Source organism: Pollachius pollachius, assembly GCF_949987615.1.
Source record: "Pollachius pollachius genome assembly, chromosome: 1".
Lineage (NCBI taxonomy): Eukaryota > Metazoa > Chordata > Actinopteri > Gadiformes > Gadidae > Pollachius > Pollachius pollachius.
The window spans coordinates 50554185-50577761 of NC_136934.1; the positions used below are offsets into that span (position 1 = coordinate 50554185).

At 46.6% G+C, this 23577-nt stretch overlaps 2 protein-coding genes and 1 long non-coding RNA gene across 5 annotated transcripts in view; 2 read left to right on the forward strand and 1 right to left on the reverse strand.

Annotated features, from left to right (window-relative positions):
• plekho1b (pleckstrin homology domain containing, family O member 1b) overlaps nt 1–4476 on the forward strand; it is a gene marked incomplete at its 5' end in the record, with an annotated part of 16632 nt that extends 12156 nt beyond the window's left edge. The window contains one exon of the mRNA XM_079758752.1: nt 488–4476. Within this exon, the coding sequence (XP_079614878.1) occupies nt 488–1216 (729 nt within the window). The 3' untranslated portion in view covers nt 1217–4476. The remainder of the gene's footprint in view (nt 1–487) is intronic.
• A 3761-nt stretch (nt 4477–8237) lies between these two features.
• anp32e (acidic (leucine-rich) nuclear phosphoprotein 32 family, member E) lies at nt 8238–14855 on the reverse strand. Of its 2 annotated transcripts, none has more exons than XM_079743407.1 (7): nt 14672–14855; nt 13128–13277; nt 12546–12668; nt 10844–11003; nt 10054–10175; nt 9771–9825; nt 8238–9129 (listed from the first exon to the last, which is right to left on the reverse strand). In XM_079743407.1, the coding sequence occupies exons 1-7, from the start codon at nt 14723–14725 to the stop codon at nt 9035–9037; spliced, it is 759 nt and encodes a 252-aa protein (XP_079599533.1). In that variant the 5' UTR covers nt 14726–14855; the 3' UTR covers nt 8238–9034. The 2 variants fall into 2 exon arrangements, with proteins under 2 accessions (XP_079599533.1, XP_079599534.1); XM_079743408.1 differs by having other exon boundaries at nt 8238–9126; nt 14672–14854.
• A 2942-nt stretch (nt 14856–17797) lies between these two features.
• LOC307080630 lies at nt 17798–23100 on the forward strand. Of its 2 annotated transcripts, none has more exons than XR_013812096.1 (5): nt 17798–17924; nt 20406–20474; nt 20657–20709; nt 21081–21172; nt 22726–23100. It is a non-coding gene; the product is annotated as an uncharacterized lncRNA (long non-coding RNA). The 2 variants fall into 2 exon arrangements; XR_013812097.1 differs by having other exon boundaries at nt 22730–23100.
• The last annotated feature ends 477 nt before the right edge of the window (nt 23101–23577 follow it).

The following is a 23577-nucleotide window of genomic DNA, read 5'->3' on the forward strand; positions in this document are numbered from 1 at the left end:
CTCACATCCCACAGTCAGGACGGTTGGATTGGGTCAAATTCAGATGGGGTGGGGGCAATGGACCGTCTCCTCTTAATTCCTCTCCACGGTGAAGAGGTCACGCTCCGAACCCTCCGATCATTTCACATGCGTGACGCTTTAATCCAAGGCAGAATTACCAACCATGCAGGCACACACACCGACGGCGGAGTCGACCCCCCCAGGGCGACAGCCAGCTCGTCGGGAGGAGCCGGGGATCGAGCTAGCAACCTTCCGGTTACCAGACGACACACTCTGCCGCCCGATCACATGACCAGCAGTCAGGGTTCAGGTCAGAGGTCGGTCCTGGTCCGGCTCTGAGGTCTGACCTGAGGTCCGTGTGTGTGTGTGTGTGTGTGTGCGTGTGTGTGTATGTGTGTGTGTTTGTGTTTGTGTGTGTGTGTGTGTGTGCGTGTGCGTCTTTCTGTGTGTGTGTGTGTGTGTGTGTGCGTGCGTGCGTCTCCTCCAGGCCTCCACCTCCGACGGCACGCTGACCCTTGACCTGGTCCAGGAGGAGGACCACCCCCCCGGCCCACAGACCCCCCGGGACCCGGGCGACCCTCCCCGCTCCAAGACCGACGGCGCCCTCGCCCTCCGGCCCGCCGCCGCCGCCGCCGCCGCCGCCGAGGCTTCTGGGAAGTCCCAGAGCCTCCCCCGTGAGACGGGGGGCGGGGCCTGGGAGACGGGGGACGGGCAGCGCTCCAGGAGGAACGCCGCCGCCGACGGCGTCCGCACGCCGCAGCCCGGCCGCTCGCCGCGCGGCTCCGGGGAGCAGATCCTAGGCCCCGCCCCCAGGACTCCCAGCGCCGCCGCCGCCGCCGCCGCCGCCGCCGCCGACGTGCCCGTGAGCAAACTGCACGAGCTCATCTGCCGCAAGCTGGAGCGGACGCAGGAGCTGCTGCTGCAGGCGCGGGGGGGCGTGGCCAGGGAGGGGGGCGGGGCCAGGGAGGGGGGCGGGGCCAGGGAGGGGGGCGGAGAGCGGGCGGAGGCGGAGCGGCTGCTGAGCGAGGCCACCTCCACCTGGGGCCAGGCCAAGGAGGTGCTGGAGGAGGTGCTGGAGCTCAGGGCCTTGTGCCGGCAGCTGGACTCCCCCAAGAGCCTCCCCGCCTCCCCCCTGGCGGCGTCTCCCCTGGCGGCGTCTCCCCTCACCGCGACGGACAGCGCCAAGAGGGCGTCTCACAGGAAGAGCATGATGTGAGGGTGGGCTTAACTCATGGGACTCTGGGCATGGGGGTTAGGGGACGGGGACGGACGGACGGACTTCCGGTCGGAAGGGAGACCGACACACTGACACTTGAAACGGCTCGTTTGGCGGCCGTTATGGAAACACGGCTGAAAACGAGGCGTTGCTAAACGGCACGGAGCCGACAGGAGCTCACCTTCAGAGCAGGACTGAACCCAGGAGGACTTCAGAAGGACTCGGGGCTGTAGACGGTACTGAACCACGGTAGAGGATGCATGGAGGAGATACTTTGGCCCCAGAGGAGATGTGTCTCTCCGGGGGCTAGCCTAGCACCAGCGCTCCCATCGGGCTAGCGAGCAGCACACTCCCCTAGCGTAGGAGCGACCCTTCTCCTACCTTCTAGGAACTAGTAGACACAGAGCAGGGATGGAAGGGACTAGGGCTTAACAAAAGACACAAAGTTGTTTCATGTTTTAAACTATTGGGATTAAAGCCAATAGTTTCAATCTTCGCAAGGGAATTTATGGATTCCGAATTTTGTTTTACCATGCTGGCTCACGTTAACATGTTTTCATTATGAATTAATTCTGTTTTTTGCGGTACCATCGCCGCAGTCTTCCATTGGCAGTTCGCTCTCCTAGCGTTGGTGCTGATCGGGTTTCGCCGACCCTATTGGCCGTCGTGGGAACCAATCAGATGTGTGGGGCGGGGCTAAAGGGTGTGTGGGCGCCAGCAGTGTACACACAACCCCCGACGCCCCGCCTTACTCTCTCTCCCCACCAATGACACCAATGCGGTCGCAAACGCCGCCCCTCCATTGGCTCCCAGACACAGGAAACGAACAGGGTTAGATAAGGACAGCTGTGCTTTTAAAGTTTTGCATTTTGTTTTGATCTCATTTGAATATGCAAAATCCCTTAGCAAACATAAGTGGCTCGCCGATCCGGGAGAAGTTTTTGTTTATGTTTGTATGACCCTCCCGCACTCTGAACACACAGTGTTACGTGATACGTTCGTCGGGGATTCTGGGTAATATGCAAATCGCAAGGAGCAGCGAGTAGCGGTACCGGAGAATCTTTGTTCTCGGGGCTTTGGGGTCACGTTACCAAAAACACAGCTTCTGGGGCGGATGTGTCGGGATATAGCTCTTCCTAAAGCTGCTCTAAGCAGCTTCTGTAATCCGCTCCAGATTTGGGACAGCATCAAGAGTCTCCGTAGCGAAACATCTGGACTCTGTGTGGTAGCATCGGGTTGGAGGAGGTCGGCGATGTCTGTGTGGCGCTGACACACCGAGGGTTTGATGTTGTAGCGGGAACGCCAGGATAGGTTCGGTTTATAACGTTGTTGGTTCAAATATGTTGTTGGTGTTGGTCGAGATTGGTGATTGGGCCCCTGACAGTCAGAGTGTGATGTTGGAGCAGGAAGAGAAGAGATGCACTCTGGGAACGCGGGTCTGTTGCTGGTTAGGGAGCCTGGGGAGACACCAGGCCTTCAAAGGATTTTAAATCTGTCTCCACACGCCCTGTTGGCAGACGTCGGAGCTGATATCAGATACGAGCAGGTCATTAAATATGGATGCCCATCCTGGAATGATATCAGTACAGTGATACGGCGAATGCTATGATGGCAGCGTTCTGGAACGGTTCAAAAGAAACCAGTACTGTGTGAGAAGTTCCCGGCTAACGACTTAATATCGTCTGTTGAGGGTTCGCCAACATAAGCCTTTATCACGCCTTTACCATCTGTTAGCTCTACATCATCTGACGCTCACAAAGCCCTCCATCTTTGTTTGTTTCGCATCTCCGGGGAACAAGGATGTTGTTTTAGCGCTGCAATACTTCACGGGATATTTTAGTGCTGTTCAACGTGTACAAACTTTTAGTTTAACGCTTAAGGGAGATGGCCCACAGCTCAAAGCGAGACTGAACTGTACACAGTCGGCCATTTTGGAGACAACTCAGTCAAGCTCGGTGGCTCCGCCCACAAACCCCAACCAGACAATCTGAAGGGAGGAGTCCTACGATAGGTACGATCTGATTGGCTGGAGGTGACTTGCTGCTGCCTCCTGATAGGCTGGCAAAGAGACGAAGAGTTAGTGGACACGAGGGGTCATCTCAGCTTAGCTTAGTTTAGCTGCTAGCTCCGCCCAGGGCGACCTTTGACCTCCTGACAGCAATCAACCTCTTTGCACTGAAACCATCTCTGGACTCTCTCTCCACTTGAGACAACCGCCTGTGCAATTAGAACAATCAACAGGGTCTGGAAGCAACACCTGACACAGGTGACCTCAGACACGGCTCACCTGTCCTCCCATCAGGACAGGTGAGCTCCGGTGTAATAAGTGTGACCCAAAGTAAATGCTATTGGCCATGTTCTCTCTCTCTCTCTCTCTCTCTCTCTCTCTCTATATATATATATATCTTGGTCCTCTCTCTCTCTCTCTCTCTCTCTCTCTCTCTCTCTCTCTCGCGTTGGTAATCCCCTGTTTTTAAGTTTTAAACCCTGTCCCCTGGACCCAACAGTGGTGGGAGGAAGGGTTGTTGGTTCCAGACCCTGCGATCCAGCCTTGGTGTACGAGTGTTTTTACACAGATGTTTATTTTTTTAAGTGAGAATCTTGCTGATAATTACTTAAAAGTCTCTTGTGGTTTTGTTTTGTAAGGCTTGGCCTCAGCCTCAGTTAGATGTTGTGGATGTGATTCTAGAACGGCAGCAATAAAGATGAAGAAGAATTGTCTCTCCCGTGGTGTTGAAGGAAACAATGTAAAACGATTGTAGGCGATGATTCTGTTGTATCAAATGTGAATATGTGCATATTTTGCAAACAAAATGAACATTTAAATGTTTAAATTTACTTTCCGTTGAGTCTCGCATCCGTGACTTTGCACTTTGCATTTAATTAACGCTTATCTCACACACCAGGTTTAGTCAAATACAAATTTAAATAGAAATGGAAACGATTTTCAACTGGTTTACGTTTGTTATAACCAGACGACACACAGGGCATTTTATTTAAAGGCTTTTATGATTAATATTCATTTTATTGGGAAATATGCAATTCAAATCTTAACTGGAAATGCTGTTGAAGGAGTTGTGTTCAAATGTGGATAATGTGAATGTGATGCTCGCTGTCTGTTTGGTCTGCGACCGACTCCACTGTTTGACCTTGAACGACGGAGTTTGACCTCTGCACAAACCAGCCCCCAGCCCGGGCTGAAATGGATTTACTAAATGGAAGTTGTGATAGACTTTTGGCAAATAAATATTTTTTTCCAAGTTTAATAACTTTGTCTACGATTTTGAGACTTGAAATACATTTTTGTTGTTTTATGGAGCGTTTCCACCGAGCGGTACGGTACGGTTTGCGTTTCCAGCGCCAAAAGTGGGCGGGGTCAGGACTTTGCCGCGATTAGCCGTACCTATAACGGTACCCCTCAGTTGGGGTACTGAGACGTCTGAAAGGGTGCCAGCAAGTTCGAGCTACACACACCGTCCGTTGATTGGTCAACAGAATCGTCGCTTCCGTGCGACAGGGGGATGAAAACAAACAAACACAGTACCCACAAGGTATTTCTGGACAACGGCAAAAGCTTTGTTTATTGAAGAAAATGTTGCGCAAAAGTTTGCCGTCCTTCTTGGACGTCCTACATGGTAACGCTTTAGTTTGGAGGTGTAGTTCCACCCTTTTCTGGTGCTCCCTGCTGTAGGATTTAAAGCCTGACATACAGATGTCAGATACAGAATACCAACAGCACACCATAATTTGACCACAGGGTAATCCCCCATGGGGTCCATCAGTTATCTCAACCCACCCTGTAGTAGGTTACATACAATCCTGAGCAGAACCAAAGCAGGTAGAGGCTGGGGTGGTGATGGTGGTGGGCGAAATTCCGCTCAGCACACTTAACCTCTCAGAGTGAGTGTTTGAGATGGAAGGTCTTAAATTAACCTTCTATCAGTGTACGTGTTTGATTGGACCGCGTGAACTGTCAGCTGATAGGGGGCGCCTGACTAGAGTGTCCCACCAGAACTAGCTCTGCCCATAGGTGGACGTACCCCAAAATCCAAAAGGTCTTTTCTGGCTTAAACAGCGCGGGAACCTTAGGGTTCCTTAAATAAAGGTTCTGAACCACTTCGGCCACATCAGGTCTTCTACAACTTCCAGCAATGCAGTATGTCATCTGTGTGTGTGTGTGTGTGTGTGTGTGTGTGTGTGTGTGTGTGTGTGTGTGTGTGTGTGTGTGTGTGTGTGTGTGTGTGTGTGTTGTGTGTGTGCGCACGCTGCTCACTCAGTGCAGTGACAGCTCATTAAATACAGCCCAGAGCCAAGACAGTTTTAATTAGCACACTCTGTGTGTGTGTGTGTGTGTGTGTGTGTGTGTGTGTGTGTGTGTGTGTGTGTGTGTGTGTGTGTGTGTGTGTGTGTGCAGACGTGAACGTATGTTAATTTTTGAGTGAGAACACATTAAACTACTGACCCTTCAGCTGTCTGTATTTGCCAAATATCTACTCAACACACGTTAAGGTCAAAAGCAGGAGACTTCAGGGGAGTTGATGACAACATGTTAACTCTAGTCACCGTTTGCACCCATTTCCATGAGCGCCGCTGAACTTAAGACAGCAGCGACGATGCGACCGCACAACCGGTCCAATCGAACCCAACCTGAGGTTAAACACTACGTCCCAGTTTGAATACATTTGGTTGGGAAATCCAAATGCTTGTCTTAACTCCCTGACTCCTTTCTCCTCCGGTCAGACCAGACCCCTAAAGACAAAAACAAAAACACAAAGTGTGGCTCGTGTTTCGTTAGCAGGACGGAACACACGGCGACATGTAATAGGTCTGTTCACCAACACCGCGATCCACTAAATCCATCCATAAACAGATATAGATCTGGTGTCTATGATGGGCACTTGAGGAAGATTGCTTTTTGGATGAATTGTATGTCGTATGATTCTTGCACTTTTTGGGTCGTATCTTCATGGCTGAATGCATTTATTGTGAGTAGCTTTGGAAAAGGACGTCAGTTTAATAAAAGTAATGTAATGAAATCCAGACACTCCTAGTTACAGATCCGTATTATATAACATACTCTGTGATCAACCAACACCCCAGGTTATAGGAAGATTTCAAGTCCTTCAAGCCCCCATCTTGGTGCGATTTCACCATTAAAGTACGAATTATTACAGCAGGTTGCTTATGGAATGACATTTCACTCAATATTTAAAAATAATAATTAAACATGTATATGGAATAAAACCTGGAATAAATAAATAAGGCAATAAATAATAAAATAAATAAAAACATATAGCCTACATTTAAATTTTTTAACGGATCCCTTTCATTTTTTTCAGAGGATTTTTTTTTATTATCACTACAACCCCTAACCCGTGGTGGATGATCCAGCGCCCCCTAGCAGCCGTCCGAAGTAACAGCCAAACGCAGTTCAAGGGGCTTCCCTCAATACCAAGGACTTCGGCACCAGGAGCGAAAGGTGACGATTCACAAGGAGACAAGATCCCATCTACAGACAATAATGAAGATTGAAAAAGGCTGTGTGCAAATGGAGGACGTTCGTTGTATTCTCAGTGGAAAATGCAACGTTTTAAGATTTCTGAATTAAAATGTGCTTTGAGTGATTTCATCAGTCGGTGACCTGGGGGTGCAGGACACCGGAAGTATGCCAGAGCTGGGGTCTCTTTAATATATGAGGGGTCTCGTCTCTTCTATCCTCTACTCTACCAGCCATTGCATTCAGCGTACAGTCTATGATATGCTCCCTTTAGTTATCCTTCCAGCTTGTCCTTCTGTCCCACTGGAGTCTGAGGGAGATTTCTGTCCTGATGAGATTGATGTGTTCGGTTGTAACAGCGTTATACAGGAGCCTTTACACTGTGGTGAAGGCAACACACTTCACCACATAGACACACAGACGGTATAAACAGACAGATAATATATAGTAAACATATATAGACCGATAAAAGATAACACAACTGCCAGACATAACCAGATGCTCGACAACAAAGGTCTTTAATTGAACGTGTGTGTGCGTGTGTGTGTGTGCGTGCGTGCGTGTGTGTGCGTGTGTGTGTGTGTGTGTTAAGCCACGCCCCTCAAGGGCCGTGTGCATCCATATATGGTATGCAAGACGAGCGGATTACTGCATCAGCGAAGGGGGAGGGAGCGAGTCAGATATATATATACGAAGACAAAGACACGGACAGTGAGAAAGAGGAAGTGATGGTCAACGGCCTGTACGATCAGGCTTCTCTGTCGAACTATAATTTATTAGATGCTTCCATCCAAGAGTCATCATACTTAACGCAATTAAGCTACGTTACGTAGATAGGCTACATAAGACATAGGCTACTGTTGGTAGGAGGCCTGCAGATACACTGTACACGTTCTGTTGGAACATGTGGGTCTGCCTGCACGATTGGACGTTTGTTTTCTTGCACACACCTTCCCCTCTTGCGCACAAGCGCACACCTCGTTGGTTGGGACCTGTTCATTAAAACAGTATAACGTTTTTAAATCCATTTTATAATAGAGAGAACCAGGATCGGTAGGATTTCCGAGAAAAAGCAATAACTCAGGGACGATACTTAAGTAATAATAAATATGCAAAATCTATAACAAAATATATCATAAAATGTTTTAAGGATCTTAGACATACGTTCAAACTTAAATGCCTCACAAGTACCTGCTGTGGGACCCTCATAATATAAATGAATAACTCTGTTCCATTGTTTTATACCCGAAAAGTACGTGTCTACAGTGCCGCCTAGCGGTCACTCTGGGAATTGGTCGTCTTAGTATCCTAAGTAGCTCACAACAGGATTAAATACCGGCTGAGGAAAGAAAACTTCTCACTCTTATCTCCTTGGTTTGCATTTAAAGTTTGCCTTAACTCTTCTAGCTATTGATAAAAACACACTCAATTGTTAATAATTAATTTAGAATAGGCTTTTATCCAAAGCAACTTTTAGTGAACTTCGGATACATAACATTTTCAGGAACAGGCCAAACAAAGACAAACATTTAGATTTTTATTCCAAAACACTTGCCAGAAGGTTACAACACACAAACCTCAGACATGACATAATCTGAAGGCAAGAAAATAAAAAAATAAAAGAACCCTTTGAAAGACTAAGTTTCCGTTAGCCCTCAGCCCGGTGTTAAGGAGGCAGGAAACACACGGGAGCAAATCAAAAATAACTGACAAGGAGAGAACTCTATTTACAGGTCGTCTATGAAGCGGTGGAAGTATCTGGAACCTGAACGGCGGAGGTCACGGACGGGGCTGGAACTCAACGCGAGCTAGACGGGGCTGGGACCCAAAACGTGGAGGACAGGAAGGGACGAGTCAGAGGTGATTGTGTTAATGCTGAACTCTGAACGTAAAGCTGCCCACTGCAGCGGCGGGCTCGGCCGAGGAACTCAAGAGTCGGGACAGATTGACAGGCCTAGGTCGGATGGGGAACGTTTCACGGTTCAATCAGGAGTGAATCTGTATCTCTGGTTTGAAGTGTCTGGGTCACTTAAAGGATGAGTGATTTTTCTTGTAAACCAGTAAAAGATTCTGTTCAACCGGTGTCCTGACTGGTTGCACCGGTGTAAACGTGGCGTAAAAGTTCCAGTTTCAGAACCCCCAGTGTCTGTAGCTCCACACGCACGCACACAAACACGCCCACACACACTCACACACACACTCACACACACAAATTGATTAAAAAAAACAACATATTGTAGACAAACGTTGTGGGAAAACCCTGGTCAGTTTCTATGGTAACATCTAGATAATTATAGGACCAGCAGCGCCCCCTGCTGGATCTATTCGTCATCGTCGTCATCGTCATCATCCTCTCCCTCGTCCTCGGGGGCCCTCTTCCTCTTCTCCCCCGCCGGCACCCCCGCTGCAGCTGCTGCTGGGGGAGGGGAGGGGGGAGAACGGGGGAGAAAGAGAGGGAGGGAGGAATGGGGGAGAGAGAGGAATGGGGGAGAGAGATGAATGGGGGAGAGAGAGGGAGGGATGGGGGAGGAGAGTGGGAGGGAGGGAGGGGAGGGTGAGGAGAGTGGGAGGGAGGGAGGGAGGGAGGGAGGGGAGGGTGAGGAGAGTGGGAGGGAGGGGGAGGAGAGTGAGAGGGAGGGGGAGGAGAGTGAGAGGGAGGGGGAGGGAGGGGGAGAGAGAGGGAGAGAGAGAGTGTGTTAAACAGCGGAAGTGCTGAAGGTATTTTGTGTTGTCAATTGTTCAATTGTCCCAAACAAAACCAGCGAGGGGAGATGGGCTACTGGGTATTTTCTCAAAATGATGTGAGATAATCTATCGTACAATAACTATTGTCGTCTTTTATACAGTGTACAGGATAAATATAAGAAGAAATCAAATGTATTGGACTATACATTTTGATAAACGGTCATCACCACATTCTGGAAGAAAAAACCCTAGTTCGGATGACATCATTTCCTGTTTCCTGTGTGTAGGAGTCTGCTATGGGAGGAGCACTCTGCTATAGGAAGGCCGCTCACCCACACCCCTTCATCACCACCCCCACCAGCGAACACATACCTCCATCCTCATCATCATCATCCTCCTCAACGTAGTCATCATCGTCCTCTTCGTCCTGGGGTAGGGCAGAGACCGTGTTAATTTTACCGTCACATGCTGAAGACAAAAACTGAACACTGATCAGCCACTAGTGTCACGGCTGGAGTTCAGACCGAATGAAAGGATCACGACATCTTGTCAAAAACTAATGAAATATTAGAAAACATAGCCCAGAAATAGCCCAGGATCAATCTACTAGTTGGTCCCATGACATCACTTCCTGTCCCCCTAAGGGACCACTCACCTGAATGCCGTCCTTCATCAGGTAGGACAGGCCGACCTCGTCGCCGTCTGACCCCTCATCATCGTCATCGTCGTCTTCATCATCGTCATCCCCATCCCCCGTGGGACCGGCCTCATCATCATCTACACATAAACACAATAAAGGTCACCTTCTTCCTCTAAACACACTTTAGCTATTTACTTTAGTATGTTGCTTTAGCCAACCCGAAATACACGCTCTACCGAAGACGAGCCCAATGACGTCTCCGGCGGAATAACGGTTCCAGTATACTCTGATTTAACGTGAGTCGGTTTCTCCCCAGCACCGCATGAATACCGTTCAGCCCCAGGCAAACTCAGATCGACACGGTTAAGGCCCTTAATGTACGCACTTATTGTACGCTGTACGTCCTTGCACTTAAACATAGTACTTAGCATCTTACCCTAACTATCCTTGTTGTACACGTGAAGGGGTAACCTAGCGATGGTTAGTGCTTGGCACTTGGTTCTATGAACATCCTCACTGTACCGACAGAGCTACAGTGTTGTTTCTCTTTCTGCTGACACATGTACTTATTGTGGGTCGCTTTGGATGAAAGCTTCTGTAAACGCCCTCAATGTGAATGTAAACGCAAGGCTGTGCGGTCCAGTAAGACAGCAGCCCCACGCGGTCTGGCCCAGTAGGACCCCAGTAGGACCCCAGTAGGACCCCAGTAGGACCCCAGTAGGACCCCAGCCCCACACGGACTGGCCCAGTAGGACCCAGTAGGACCCCAGCAGGTCTGCCCCCCCCCCCCCCCCCCGCCGCTCACCGTCCTCCTCCTCCGAGTCCGGGGCCTCGTTGTCCTCGGGGTCGTACCCGTCCAGGTACACGATCTGGGGCAGCAGGTCAAACACGCTGGCCCGGTAGTCGTCCAGGGTCGTCACCTCGCAGCCAATCAACTCCAGCCTCTGGAGGCTCTTCAGGTTCCGCTGGGGGGGTCAGACTGGGGCGTCAGCAGGGCTGGGCGATTCATCGGATGCTGAATACGGTCTCGACTTCAGCGTCAACCGATTAACTAATATAATCTAATCTTCCATTTTTTTTTTGGAATTCAATGTTTTATAGAAAGTGCAGCTGGAGAACAGCTGGATACATATCTGTACATTCTTTTAGATTAGAACATTTTCTTTTTGACATTTGTGTATTTTTTTAAGGCGAAATTTCAGCGGTTTTTTTTGGGAGAGACATGCTGAATAAATACATGTTTGCAAACTCAAAAATAATCGTTTGAATAATCGTGATATCAATATTGACCAAAATAATCATGATTATGATTTTTTCCATAATCGAGCGGCCCTAGACGCCGGTCATTCAAATACCGATTTCTTTAATGTCTGTCAGAATGGACGGGAAATCGTCTTAAGACCCTCTCGGGATAAAATAAACACAGCTAGAAAGAACGAAGAACTATCATGTTCCAAGCAGGGCAGTTGGATATAACAATTTATATTAGAGAAAAATGTGTATCAATACTTTATATTGGTCTATCCTTCCTATCGCTGTTTCAATAAAAAAAAATTGAAATTTGTTTTGGACATTTTATAGCGCTTCTTTTGTTTACTGGTTGCAGTACTGGGGCTTTCCTAAAAAAGAAAAATATCCAAAATATTAATTTCCATGGATAAGTAAGAAAACCTCGGCCCTCCGCAATGCCCAGACTAACGACCAGTGGTAGACAGAGAGACTGCAGGAACTGCTGCACATTTTAATTTAAGAATGAAAGTCTCCCAAAATGAACCTTTTTAGCCTTTTGCCACGTGTTTATAATCGTGCGTTATTCTGTCCTTTGCGTCACAAATGAATGACACAAACCGTGTCCAAGACTTTTTTGCAGGAGAATAATTTGTGCAAATGCAAAACCACAATTTCTTATCGCTGGTTAAAGCACAAAAGTACTTGAGTCATATTTCTTTTTTTAGGACCCTTCGGCCAGCAAAAAAATAGATTTAATTTTAGAGCATGATCATTGCAAGATACAGGGAGCTGTTAATACAAAGGAAACAGGGAGTGAGACAATCGTGGAGAGTTTAGGATAGGCCATTGCAGCAGAGACAAAGTTAAATTGCAAAACACTGGGTGCAGTCTGCAAGACGGTTAAAGAAATCTACACAACAAAGAGGTCAGTCGATTGGCCTCCGTATCAGACTTCGTGGCTCCAGTGTCAATGCAAATGCAAACAATCCAAGGAGAATGTATAGAAACTCATTTTCAATTAACCAATATTTATACAAACAGGATTTAAATAATTTCTATACTGTTGTATACAATAGTTGTGATTCTTATTTCTACGAGAGTGTCAGCAAAAGGGAGAAAACTATCCAACAGTATCATTGCATTATTCTCCTTTACGACCCTTCCTACCGGAGTCACTTTGCATAGACACGTCTCCTAAATGGCTCACCGCTCACTGAGCTACAGCCAGTGTGAACGACTCACAGCAGGCTCAGTCAGGAGGGGGACGGCCGTCTTACCAGGGATTCCAGGGCGGCGAAGTCCTTGATCTTGTTCCCACAGAGGTTGAGGTAGCTCAGGCTGGGGCACTTGGCCACCAGCACGTCAAGACCCCCGGAGATGGCGTTGTTGTTCACCTCCAGCTGAGAGACAGAGAGACAAAATGTTATATGTACTGTATGTTCAAACCATACTCCGTTCTCGATGCCAGCTCTCGTGGCAGCATGGACTCGAACTGCCAACCCCAGGGTTGGAAGAACTTTCTCACCGCGATACATGGTGTGTTCTTCAGGGGTATGTGGTTCATTACTTTACCATACATGAGCGTAACCGTAGTTAGTAGCTAAGTGAAAGTGTGCCTATTCACTGCTACACAACCGTCATATTGACCGTAAACCAACAAGTTGCAATCACAACAAGATGTTTGCAATAACACTAGTGAAAAAGAGTGGTGTCTACTTTATAATATCTTAACCAGATTGGTGGGTACTTCACACTCTAAACATTGCGGTCCCTTATTTCACCGCCAGGTGTGCGAGTGTTTATGGCCCGCCTTACAAACCGGTGGCTGCACAGAGAGGCTTGTCTGGGGGGGGACTGACCTTGTGCAGCTTGGGCAGCGGCGGCAGCTTGGCCAGCGAGCTGAGGCCCACGCTGACCATACTGAGGAACTCCAGCTCCTTGTACTCATCGGTCAGGCCTTCCACCTCACCGTCGCCAGACCGACAGCTGTGCACGTCAAGCTCCAGCACCTGGGAGGCAACACAACACACACTTAGAACCAACATCCCATGCATGGCTCAGAGGGTGGAGAAGGCAACCCAAGGGACGCTGGTTTAATCCCCCTGAGCTCCATCTGGAAACTGGGTTGAGGCGCCTTTGGCACGTCTAAAGTCCTAACTCCCCATGATGAGCGAGTCTACTCGCTAATAGGGTTTTACCTGTTAAGCACTTGAGTGGAGGCAGCGCTCAGAGTGGGTGTTACGTAAAGGACGTTCGTGTACTAGCTATAACGCACCCATGTTTATTGTCGTTCTTTTCCTGTTTGAGGTAAAGGGCTTTGAAACACGAGCATTTCATTCACATAAGAGCAGACACTCCCATTCAAATATTCGAGTATAAAGAAGGCAAACAGTGTTAATCGTCCGTGTCGTCCGACCTCCATCGGGGTAAACACTGAGGAGAGTCGGACGAATAGTTCGAAGAATTTACAGCCCGCGCGAGAGAGACACGCCTCGAAGCGACACGCCTCCACAAACCGACATCCGGTCGCGCGGCCAATACGCTAACTGACGCCGAGACTAAACCGAAAAAATGCCGTAATGTACGTAATGTTCCTGTAGATCTTTCTTACGAAGTTCGGAAAGAGGTTAACGAATGAATTCGTATTGTCGGCGAAGTAGCGTTTTAACGTTACATAAGAAATACAAGTCCGACAATACCAGTGTGGAAAAGTAGAACAACAACGACCTACTTAAAAATAGCCGTTTGAATTCAATGTGCGACGAAGCGACGTAACGTAAACGTCTGTTAATAAGAATTTCGAGCAGTTTGTCGATACAAAACGATAACTTGGACAGGTCAGTAACGAGGTTTAGGTTTTATTATCGATGCCCCGCTTGTTCTTGGGACTCAGAAATGCAAAGCGTCTGTTAAACCCTACGGAACGCGCCCATGGCGCACGAAAGCGCATCGTTATCGTTATACCGAAGCCACGTTGGCCGTGGGCGAAACACGTTACCAATGGAGCACGAAACTCATTTAACGGAACATTCGTGCTTTATCCGTTAGCTTAGCGCCGCGGCAGGCGGCATGCGTGAGGCTCGCGGCGCGTGCACAGCGGCAGCCCGCGAGCGAGGAGTCCGAGCGCGAGAGGGTTCGAATGCGCGCGGAACCTGACCTAAAAACCGTAACGCACATTTTCCGAACCCGTTTAAATGTGTAACTTATTCGATAAATGTGGACGAAAGCTGCGAAAAAACAGTGCATAAGAAAGCCCGAAAACGTGCTCCAAGTAACACTCAACGAGAGGAAACAACGACACGGAGCATCGTCATCTCGTAGCCCACTGTCAAGACAGGGCACCTTTAACCGAGTATTTACGATTAATAAACACGTTCAAATCTAACTATTGCTGTTGCATTACCTCGGAGGGGTCCCTGTCCCCCAGCTCCATGCTGATGCGCTTCTTCATGTCCATCTTAAAGCTAAAGTAGTCCTAAAACAAGCAACAACAAAGGAAAACTGAAAAATAAAAGGCTGTTTTTGGGCGCGCTATCACTGTGGCCTTCCTGCTTCAATGGCGGCTGAGCAACATCTGAACCTCCATGTTGCTCCGCAGCCTACCTCCGCACGCAGGCCCCTCCCCCGCGATGCTGAATATTACATTCTGACACGTTCCTCTATCCTCATTGGCCCCTCGAAACGCCCCTCATGGAGAAACTTGGTTATTTGCATACTACCCGTGTATATGTGTAGCTATTGGCTTTAAGCGCTAGGGCTTTAAATTATGAGAGCTAATCACAATGAACCAAGGGCTCTTTTAAACTTCACGCACGCCCACTCTTTGTTGTCATTGGCGCCATTACTGGGATGTGTTTTCCGGCGCACGTCGCCAATTCTAACAAACTAACTAGTTTTAGTGTATAATAATGACTGAATACGGCCACTAGGAATGTAAAGAGACTTTTCAAGAAAATAATGAAAGGTTTAAAAAATCATAAAAAGGTTCAACGTCGTAACTTAATACATTAGTCCTACTATTATGCACACAATGGAGGTTTAACACATTAAATATGTGTTATCTAACATATTAAGGTTGGTATAGGGTTCAGCTTCAAAGGCAAAAACAATGTTGCTCATGCTTTGTTTTAATACACGTTTCAATAATGCATCACATACCATTCAAAATGGATTGCAGAGTGCACCTTTTTTTATATACCATGCAGAAAAGACGCATGTACGCCATGTTCGCAAACATTTCCTCGCAGATAAATAATGTAGGGCTTCGAGCACAGGACTGCAGCCTCCACATTATCCATGCCTCTGGTTCCATGAATGCCTCCAGACAGCTGCAGCCTTCAGTGGTCCTGAAGACACGACTTCCTCCAACTCCCCTAAAGGATCCAGGATTAAGATGTATTTTTCTCTGATAAAAGTCCGCCTCAGGCGAACAGCATAAGCTGCTTGTTGTGGATGTGTTTGGCTTAATGAAAGAAACTCAGACCCTTATTTAATAGCCTTTGGAGGCACCGGGGAATGTTTACTGACGGTAGACTACGATGAATAATATTAAGAACTGAAGCCTATTGACTCCGGATTGAACTAGAGAAATGATCTAGTCCCCATAATAACCTTCATCCATCGTGCTCTCCACTTCTAGGAAGTTTTCCCCTTGAAACTTTACACGCCTTCGCTGTTACAAAACCAATACCGCCCAAACCACGGAGTAATAACTATGTATACGCAGCAGAATGAGAGGCGAGAGTAAAGTTGAGTTAATCGCTTAGTACCCCTGTGTCGGAGGCGGAGCAGATCGGAGCGCTAGTCGCAGAGTTATCCTAATTAGTGTGCTGTTTGATGGACAGCTGGTCCCGTATACTCGCTGCTTTATAAATTGAGGATGATGCAGGGACAGCTGTCCATCATAGTGTAGGGCACGCCGATAATGGTGTCAGGGGGCGGGCCAAAATATGACGTCATGTGGTACCTCTGTGGGGGGGGGGGGGGGGAAATCTCACAACAGCTGCTTACTTTCCGGATTAAATATGATCTGTGGTGGGAAAAATATTATTCGTTTTTAGTAATTTGTATTAGTACTGAGTAGAACACATACTTGACAAGTGCTCTCATAAAACATGTAGGCCTATTGACATGCTACAGTACCAGACTACAGTAAAAACATTACACACTCTCTCCCACACACAGACACACACACACACACACATATATATATATATATATAATATTTATAAATAATTTGTATTATTATTTTCATAAGACATCCATGCATCTATCGTTTCTCCAGGGCTCAGGACGTCCAGGGTTTAGTACGCCGTTGGCGTTGTCAGCAGCCATCACCCAGAACAAGGAGGTCAGGAAATATTAGAAAAGGCATTCATTGGTTTAATCGAGAGATGCCGTCCCTAGATACAGCGTGTAGATGCCTAACGCGACCCATTGACGCTCTAAGAACGTCTTGTAACCTACTCTAAGACTAATTCGTGATAAGTCGCATGTGATGCCCATAACTTTAAATGTAATGTGATCCAAGAAACTTCGTTAAAAAAAGAAACTACTACGAAATTATGATTTGATATTTTTTGTGCCGTTGGGAAACATGATTCTGCAGTTATTCCTTTGTTACACTAGATGGCGCTGTTGGAAGGGAGATCTGAAGACAGTAGCAGCCTTTCAGCTCGTCACTGACCTGTGACTCCAGTGCTGTGACTGCTTTTGTGTTGTGTTACATTGATACCCTGAGGAGGGTAGAATGCCATGCGTAGCCTACTTATTTCTTAATATCGCAGCCTATTAAAGTCTTTTTAACTGCAAATCCACTCCTAACCCTTGTGGTAATAATTGTCTATATACGTATGTTATACTTATACATATGATTACATTTAAGTTATATTTCCCTCCAAGAGCAATATAAGTTCACCTACTACTCTCTTTTATATGCCTGAAAATAAAAACACTGTCGTCATTATTTGTGTGTGTGTGTGTGTGTGTGTGTATGTGTGTGTGTTTTCCTGGAAATACAATAGAAATACATAAATTAAGTTATATGTGCATTTCTAGATGTGACATGATAAATATTCACATTCACATTATAATATATACATTATAACTAAGTAAGTATACGTATACAAACGTTATATTACAGTATATACTTTGCACCTTACCGCTCTTCTGACCTTATGGTCGGACGGTAACTGCATTTCATTTTCTCTTTCTCTTTTACCCTGTACAATGAAAAAACAGTTTAATTTAATCAACATTGTGCAACTTAAATAAACAACATTGGACAACTTTATTAAGTTCAGACAGGTTCTCTACCTCCCACTAACAGGTGGGTGTACATGCTTGTCTGTGTGTTATAAATACCACGTGTTCTCGCAGCCGTGAACCATCGTGCCTCCCACACAGCTTCAATCTCAGACGACGCAATCACCAATAGTCTGAATGTGAGCCCTAGCCCCTCCCACTCTCCGGGGCCGCGCCCACCACCCCTCCTGGGACGCAACCCCTCTCTGGTTACCCCTGCTGGTGAGCCAGACAGATGCTCACTGTGTGTGAGCAAGAGAGAGAGAGAGAGAGAGAGAAAGAGAGAGAGAGGAGCAGGATGTACAGGCTGCTGTGGTTCTGGACGAGCGTGGCTCTTCTGATGTCCTGCTGTGGTGAGTACCGCCCGGTCCCACTGTCAGTGACTGGGATTATCCCAGTGGTGGTTCATAGAGGAACACAATTTTGACTAAGATTGACTTTTATTATTAATTATGATGATTATTTATGGTTGTCCTTTCTATTTGTTGTTATTTCTATTTGACATCTGAGCAGGCTTGATTCTTGAGTTGTTATTTAAGAAGAGAAGTGGTTAAGAGTCACAAGGGTTGGCCATGTGTGGGTGTTGATGTTGCTGTGTGCTGTAAAGGGGATGTGGGGATTCATGTTTGAGACGTCTTTGTTCAGCGGTAAGGAAGATGTATTCGGTATGGTGTGTGTGTGTGGATGATGGGGGATTGTATTTATGTGTGTGTGTGTGTGTGTGTGTGTGTATTTCAGTGTGTACTTGTGTGGGTGTGTAGTTTGTGTATGAGTTTGTGTAGGATTGTGCATGTGTGTGTGTGTTTGTAGTGTGTATTATGTGTATGAGTGTGTGTGTGTGTAGTATGTGTATGAGTTGTGTAGGATTGTGCATATGTGTTTGTGTGTGTGTGTGTGTGTGTGTGTAGTATGTGTATGAGTTGTGTAGGATTGTGCATGTGCGTTTGTGTGTGTGTGTGTGTGTGTGTGGGTGTAGTGTTTAGTATGGGTATGAGTGTGTGTGTGTGCGTGTGTTTGTGAGTGTGCATTTAGGTGTCTGTATGTGAGAGCAGATAGGTTGAAGGGAGGAAGTGGAGGACGGAAGTGAATATTCTAGCCCACCTAGTTTAACCTTGAACAATAACCTTGAACTTATTATGAATACCATATTTTTATTCAGGCCTCCCTATGTAGTGACTGATACAACATGCAGTTCCAATGGAGACAAATTGGTTCCAAGAACCCCTTTATTAATAAGAAATTATGTGGATGGTGGGAAGCTCCAAGAATGGACTACAGCCTTTGGGGCCAGAAGTTTGTCTACCATCTATGGAGGTGGAGAGCCTAATGTGTGTGTGTGTGTGTGTGTGTGTGTGTGTGTGTGTGTGTGTGTGTGTTTGTGTGTTTGGGCGTTCAGTCTGTTTGTTTAATTTTGGCAGAGATCCACAGAATGATTATGTTATTATATACTCTCTTCATTCTGTCTCTGTTGGTGACTAACAACCATATTGACAATGGTTCAGAGTCACACCAGATTGAATTTACACTAAATCGAAGTGATACCAGATTTAGTTCATACTAAACTGAAGTTGCACTAGATTCAATTCACACTAAACTAAAGTCATACCACATTCAGTTCACACTGAACTGAATTAAATTCCCCCGGACGAATTTCCCACCAGATTCAATTCCTGCCATAACAGAATCGAGACCACAGCAGATTATGATCCAGTGCACCAGAAGTTGGGGGAACCTTATGAGAGGCAGTGTAGGATGTCCACAGCTGCAGGGCACGTTCCACCCCCATGATATGTTGTAGAATCCAGGCTGCTACGGACCCAACGTGACCAGACGAAGGCCTCTGTAAACCGAAACCATGTTGATGCTTCCTCCGATGAAAAAATATATGATGCGTTCCCTGTCAGCATTTTTATGGCGATGCTAAGGCTTAAAGCGAAGCTACTCCCAGTTCAGCTTGGCTCGTGGACCAGATAGGCGTGCATCAAAGGGCATTGCACGCTCGGATTATGGTTTCAATGAAACGTGTAAATAACGTGACCCTTCACAATCAAGTGTAATACATTTTACAGGGTGACAACTATTTTTTTACTACTTTTTTTCAACATATAATTTTTTCCTATAAAAACAAAATCAAGATTAGATCCATCTGTGTTTTCGTTGGCCCTGGCTGATGAGTGTGCATCATCTCTTTTAACAGATTCCCTGAACCTGAGTCTCTCTCATGCTCGTGTGAAGCCATTGAAGCGAGATACAGGCATGATAGGCTCTGGTTGCAGCATTGTCCCATCGGGTGGTGGTTGGGCGGGGAACACCTTGTTATGTTTCGCTCGATGCTCGGATGTGTCGGTGGGGCGGGGCCGCGTTGGGGGGGGTGGCAGGTGGTGGCTGACAGTGACGGGGTGCAAGGGTGTAGGTGCATGCATTGCATCTGGGGTGTCTACGTTTTGAGGATAGGAAATGAAGTCTTTACTGGGGGGCTGAACATGTTGGGAAGAATCTTCCACACTGGAAATGGAAACGTAAGGTTTATCTCCGAGTGACTAAAGTGCATACACCCGAAGACATGACCGCCGAATCAGCACAATGCTCTAACACTTCCAGGTCATGGAAAGCTGGGTGAACCGGTTTGGTGTGGCAGTAAGACTCTGACATGGAGCTGTGTGTTTCCCTTTGCCCTTACTTGCTGTCAAACAGCTATTCTCCAGTCCCACCACCCACTTTAATGCCATCATTTGGGGTTTGGATTAAATACATGTCAGAATGTATTCTACATAAAACTCTTTCTTATAATTGATTTTGCTTTTGATTTGGATTAAATCTGTTTTCTCCCACAGGACTTCAACTGGATGACAACCACATAGGAGAATACGACTACTCAAACTTCACAGACTACTACTTTGACAGTAATCACACCTAGATTCAAAACCTGTATCTATCCTTTTCTACTCTAAAGGGATGCAAAACTATCTTTTGTTAGTTCGGTGTGTCTGTAAACTAGCTTAGGGGACAGATATTCTTTTGGGGTAAATGAACCAACAATGTTTAGCTTCCTGATGTGGAGAACTAATGTTGATTCTTCCACCAGATGAAACGGAGGCAGACTATGACTACTTTTGGAGTGGCTCAGTCGACCAGAAGGTAGGATAAGGTTTTCAGTTCAGCTTTCTTTGAAAATATTATAGCAAGGGAAAAATAACTATAGTAAGAATCAGTATAGCCACCATTCTATCATGGTCTTATTGTATGTTGTACTTCCTTACACTTCAAAATAGTACTTAGCATCGTGTAGTGTCTTATCCTAGCTGTCCTTGTTGGATACAGGGAATGGGTTAACATAGCGATTGTTAGCTCTGTTGTTGGTTCTATGAACATCCTTACTGTACCAACAGAGATATATTGTTGTTTCTCTTTCTTCTGACAAATGTGCTTTGGATAAAACCGTGTAAATGTAAATGTCTATAAAACTCCTCCGAACATCCCAACACAGTCGACCTTTCCTTCCCTCACAGGTTGTCGGTATGGGTCAGGTGACCCTGGTTCTGCTGCTTGGATTGGCTGTCCCACATGTCCTTCATTAAGTGGGCAGGCTTTAAGCCTCCAGGTAGGATCAGTTCACTGTCATCCTTTACCCCCCCCCCCCCCCCCCCCCCCCATGGGAAGCCCTTCCAGCAGAGCACCAGAGCAGGACAGAGGGGAGGACGCGTGGACTGGGAAGCTCCCAGTAGGACCCATCACAACAGCTATGGTTGGCCTTTGTAGGGGATCTGTGCCAACAGGTGTGAGGGTGATTAGCAACCACAAGCCGTTGGAACGTCCCCCTTTTTTATGCCGCCTTCAAAGCGGTCAGAGTTTCGGACCTTAAGCTCAGAGGAAAGCGCTCCGTCGGATCGGAGTCTTCGCTCGGAGTTTCGTGCGGAAGTGGAGCTACCAAGTCCTCCGAGATCACGTCACAACAATGGCCGCCCATTTCATTGATGGACTGAAGTGAACTTGCAGCAAGCACTAAGAGGCGAACTTAACACCCGTTCTAACATTTGCATAACGAAACATAGTTTACAATTATAAACATCGCCTGATAAATTCTCGCTCATGTTCAACCACCGCAGGCAGTTCTAATAACTGATTCATCTGATTAAGCAAAGAAGCTCAAAGAGGTCCCTGCGGGCATCCATACTGGTTATGAAGTCTAGTCTCACAAACTATCTGTTTTTCTGGGTTTATGTCATAACCTACGAACTTCTGAGGGGCGTTTCCTGAACAGTCTTATTTCGGAAGAAGGGAAGGTTTACGCAAAGACACGTAAGAGCTTCCGAACCTCCGAGCTGTTTTGAAGGCGGCATTACTGTGTTTCAGTGACATCAAAAGTGTGCGTGTCCTTCTCGATGTAAGATGGATAGATTAGTGACATTGGCTACAGCCCACTTGGTAGGCTGCTAGACTGATCTATTCAGCATACATCTATATTTAATAAGAAATGTGCAGTTCTAAATGAAGCTTCAGTTGCTTTTCTTACCGGCCTCGTGAAATAAGACCGTTTTCCCAAATCTGCTTTTAACTCACAAGCCTTTTCTGCCCGAGCGCACTGCCAGGTGGGAAGTTAGCCTGAAAGGCTCGCTCCACATTTCGCTCCTTGGCCGTTGCAACAGTCTCCCCGGAAATAAGACATACACACTCAATTAAACAACTTCCTGCCAATCATTGTGAAAATTAGTTTTCTTTCTCTATTCCATGTTTGTTTTATTTGTGGGTAAACCCCGCATCTAGCTCCCGATTTAAGTTGGGCTCACTAGCTTATCTCAGCAAAGATGGCGCACAATTTACTTTTTTTTAATGCTATATTAAATTATCGCATTTCCATAAAATCTACATCAATGCAAGTGTTATTGATTTAAAAATACAATAAAATACACATTCCCCCCCATACATTTTTTTGGTGCCATTTTCAGAACTGGCACTGCGGGCGACCAGGTGCCTGCGGGCACCGTGTGGCCTACAGACCTACCTTTAACAATGTTTGTCTGACATCATCTTTTTTGGCATGACAACATTAACCTTGAACAGATCACTCACGTAACATAACAGATTTCTAGTGTTCTTATTGGTGGTACATATTTGTAACATTTGAATTATTTTTGTTTTTGATCTTCGGGCCAGCCAGAGAGGGACGAGTTTGAAGCGTCCAGTCAGAAGAGGAGACCGTGGAACCTGTCTGAGCTCTGTTGACTCCAGCACCGCTCAGCACGATTAGTATTTCCCACTGTGGGACATTGTTTCCATCATGGCTAAGAAACATGCATTCAAATCATCTTTTGCAGATTATTTTTGTAAATAAAGGTTTGCTCAAATCCCTGGTTCAACCCCAAGTTCCCCAGTAATCAGAGAGGCACATCTGTGAACATTCGTTGTTGAACATTGCATGATGGTTGTGAGGACGTAGTGCACTGTTCAGGGCCCCTGATTGGTAGACTGTTTAGGAGGTGTCACTGTCATAACATACAGGGTACAGCGGACATGTTTGAACCCATCTGGATCGGGGGGGGGGGGGGGGGGGAGACACACAGGGAATCCCAATATGGTCTGAAATAGGTCATTTTAAATAAGTTCAATTTCTGTATGCTTCTTATACAGTACTACAATATTAAATTGCTAATACAGCGCTTTTGTCTCCTTACCAATAACATCACACTGGCCTGGCCCTTACATCTTGTTCTAGTAAGGCGTGTCCTTCCACACCTTGGATCGGGCTGTGAACTGCAGCTGTGTCCACCGCTGAAGACGATTTTAGCACGGCAAGCAAGTCATCAAGTAAACTGCCTGATGGTCGGCACCGTCATCTAACACCCCCTCCTAGTCCTGAGAGTAGTACCGTGAAAACCCAGAGCACATGTAAAAATACTTGTTTCCCCCCCCCCCAACTAAACTGAACGTTCAGATATTCGCAGAAACACCGATGCTCAATCGATTGGGCCACAGCCTCCTTTAATTAAACCTAAACACAGAGAAAAT

Bases quoted from the DNA above. Each gene is read 5' to 3' on its own strand.
- anp32e (XM_079743407.1), bottom strand. From the start codon at position 14,725: ATGGACATGAAGAAGCGCATCAGCATGGAGCTGGGGGACAGGGACCCC. The intron at 9,826-10,053 runs GTGAGTGGTCCC...GCCCTACCCCAG, and splicing joins TGATGAAGGACGGCATTCAG to GACGAAGAGGACGATGATGA. The intron at 9,130-9,770 runs GTATGTGTTCGC...CCCCTCCCCCAG, and splicing joins TGATGATGATGAGGATGGAG to CAGCAGCTGCAGCGGGGGTG.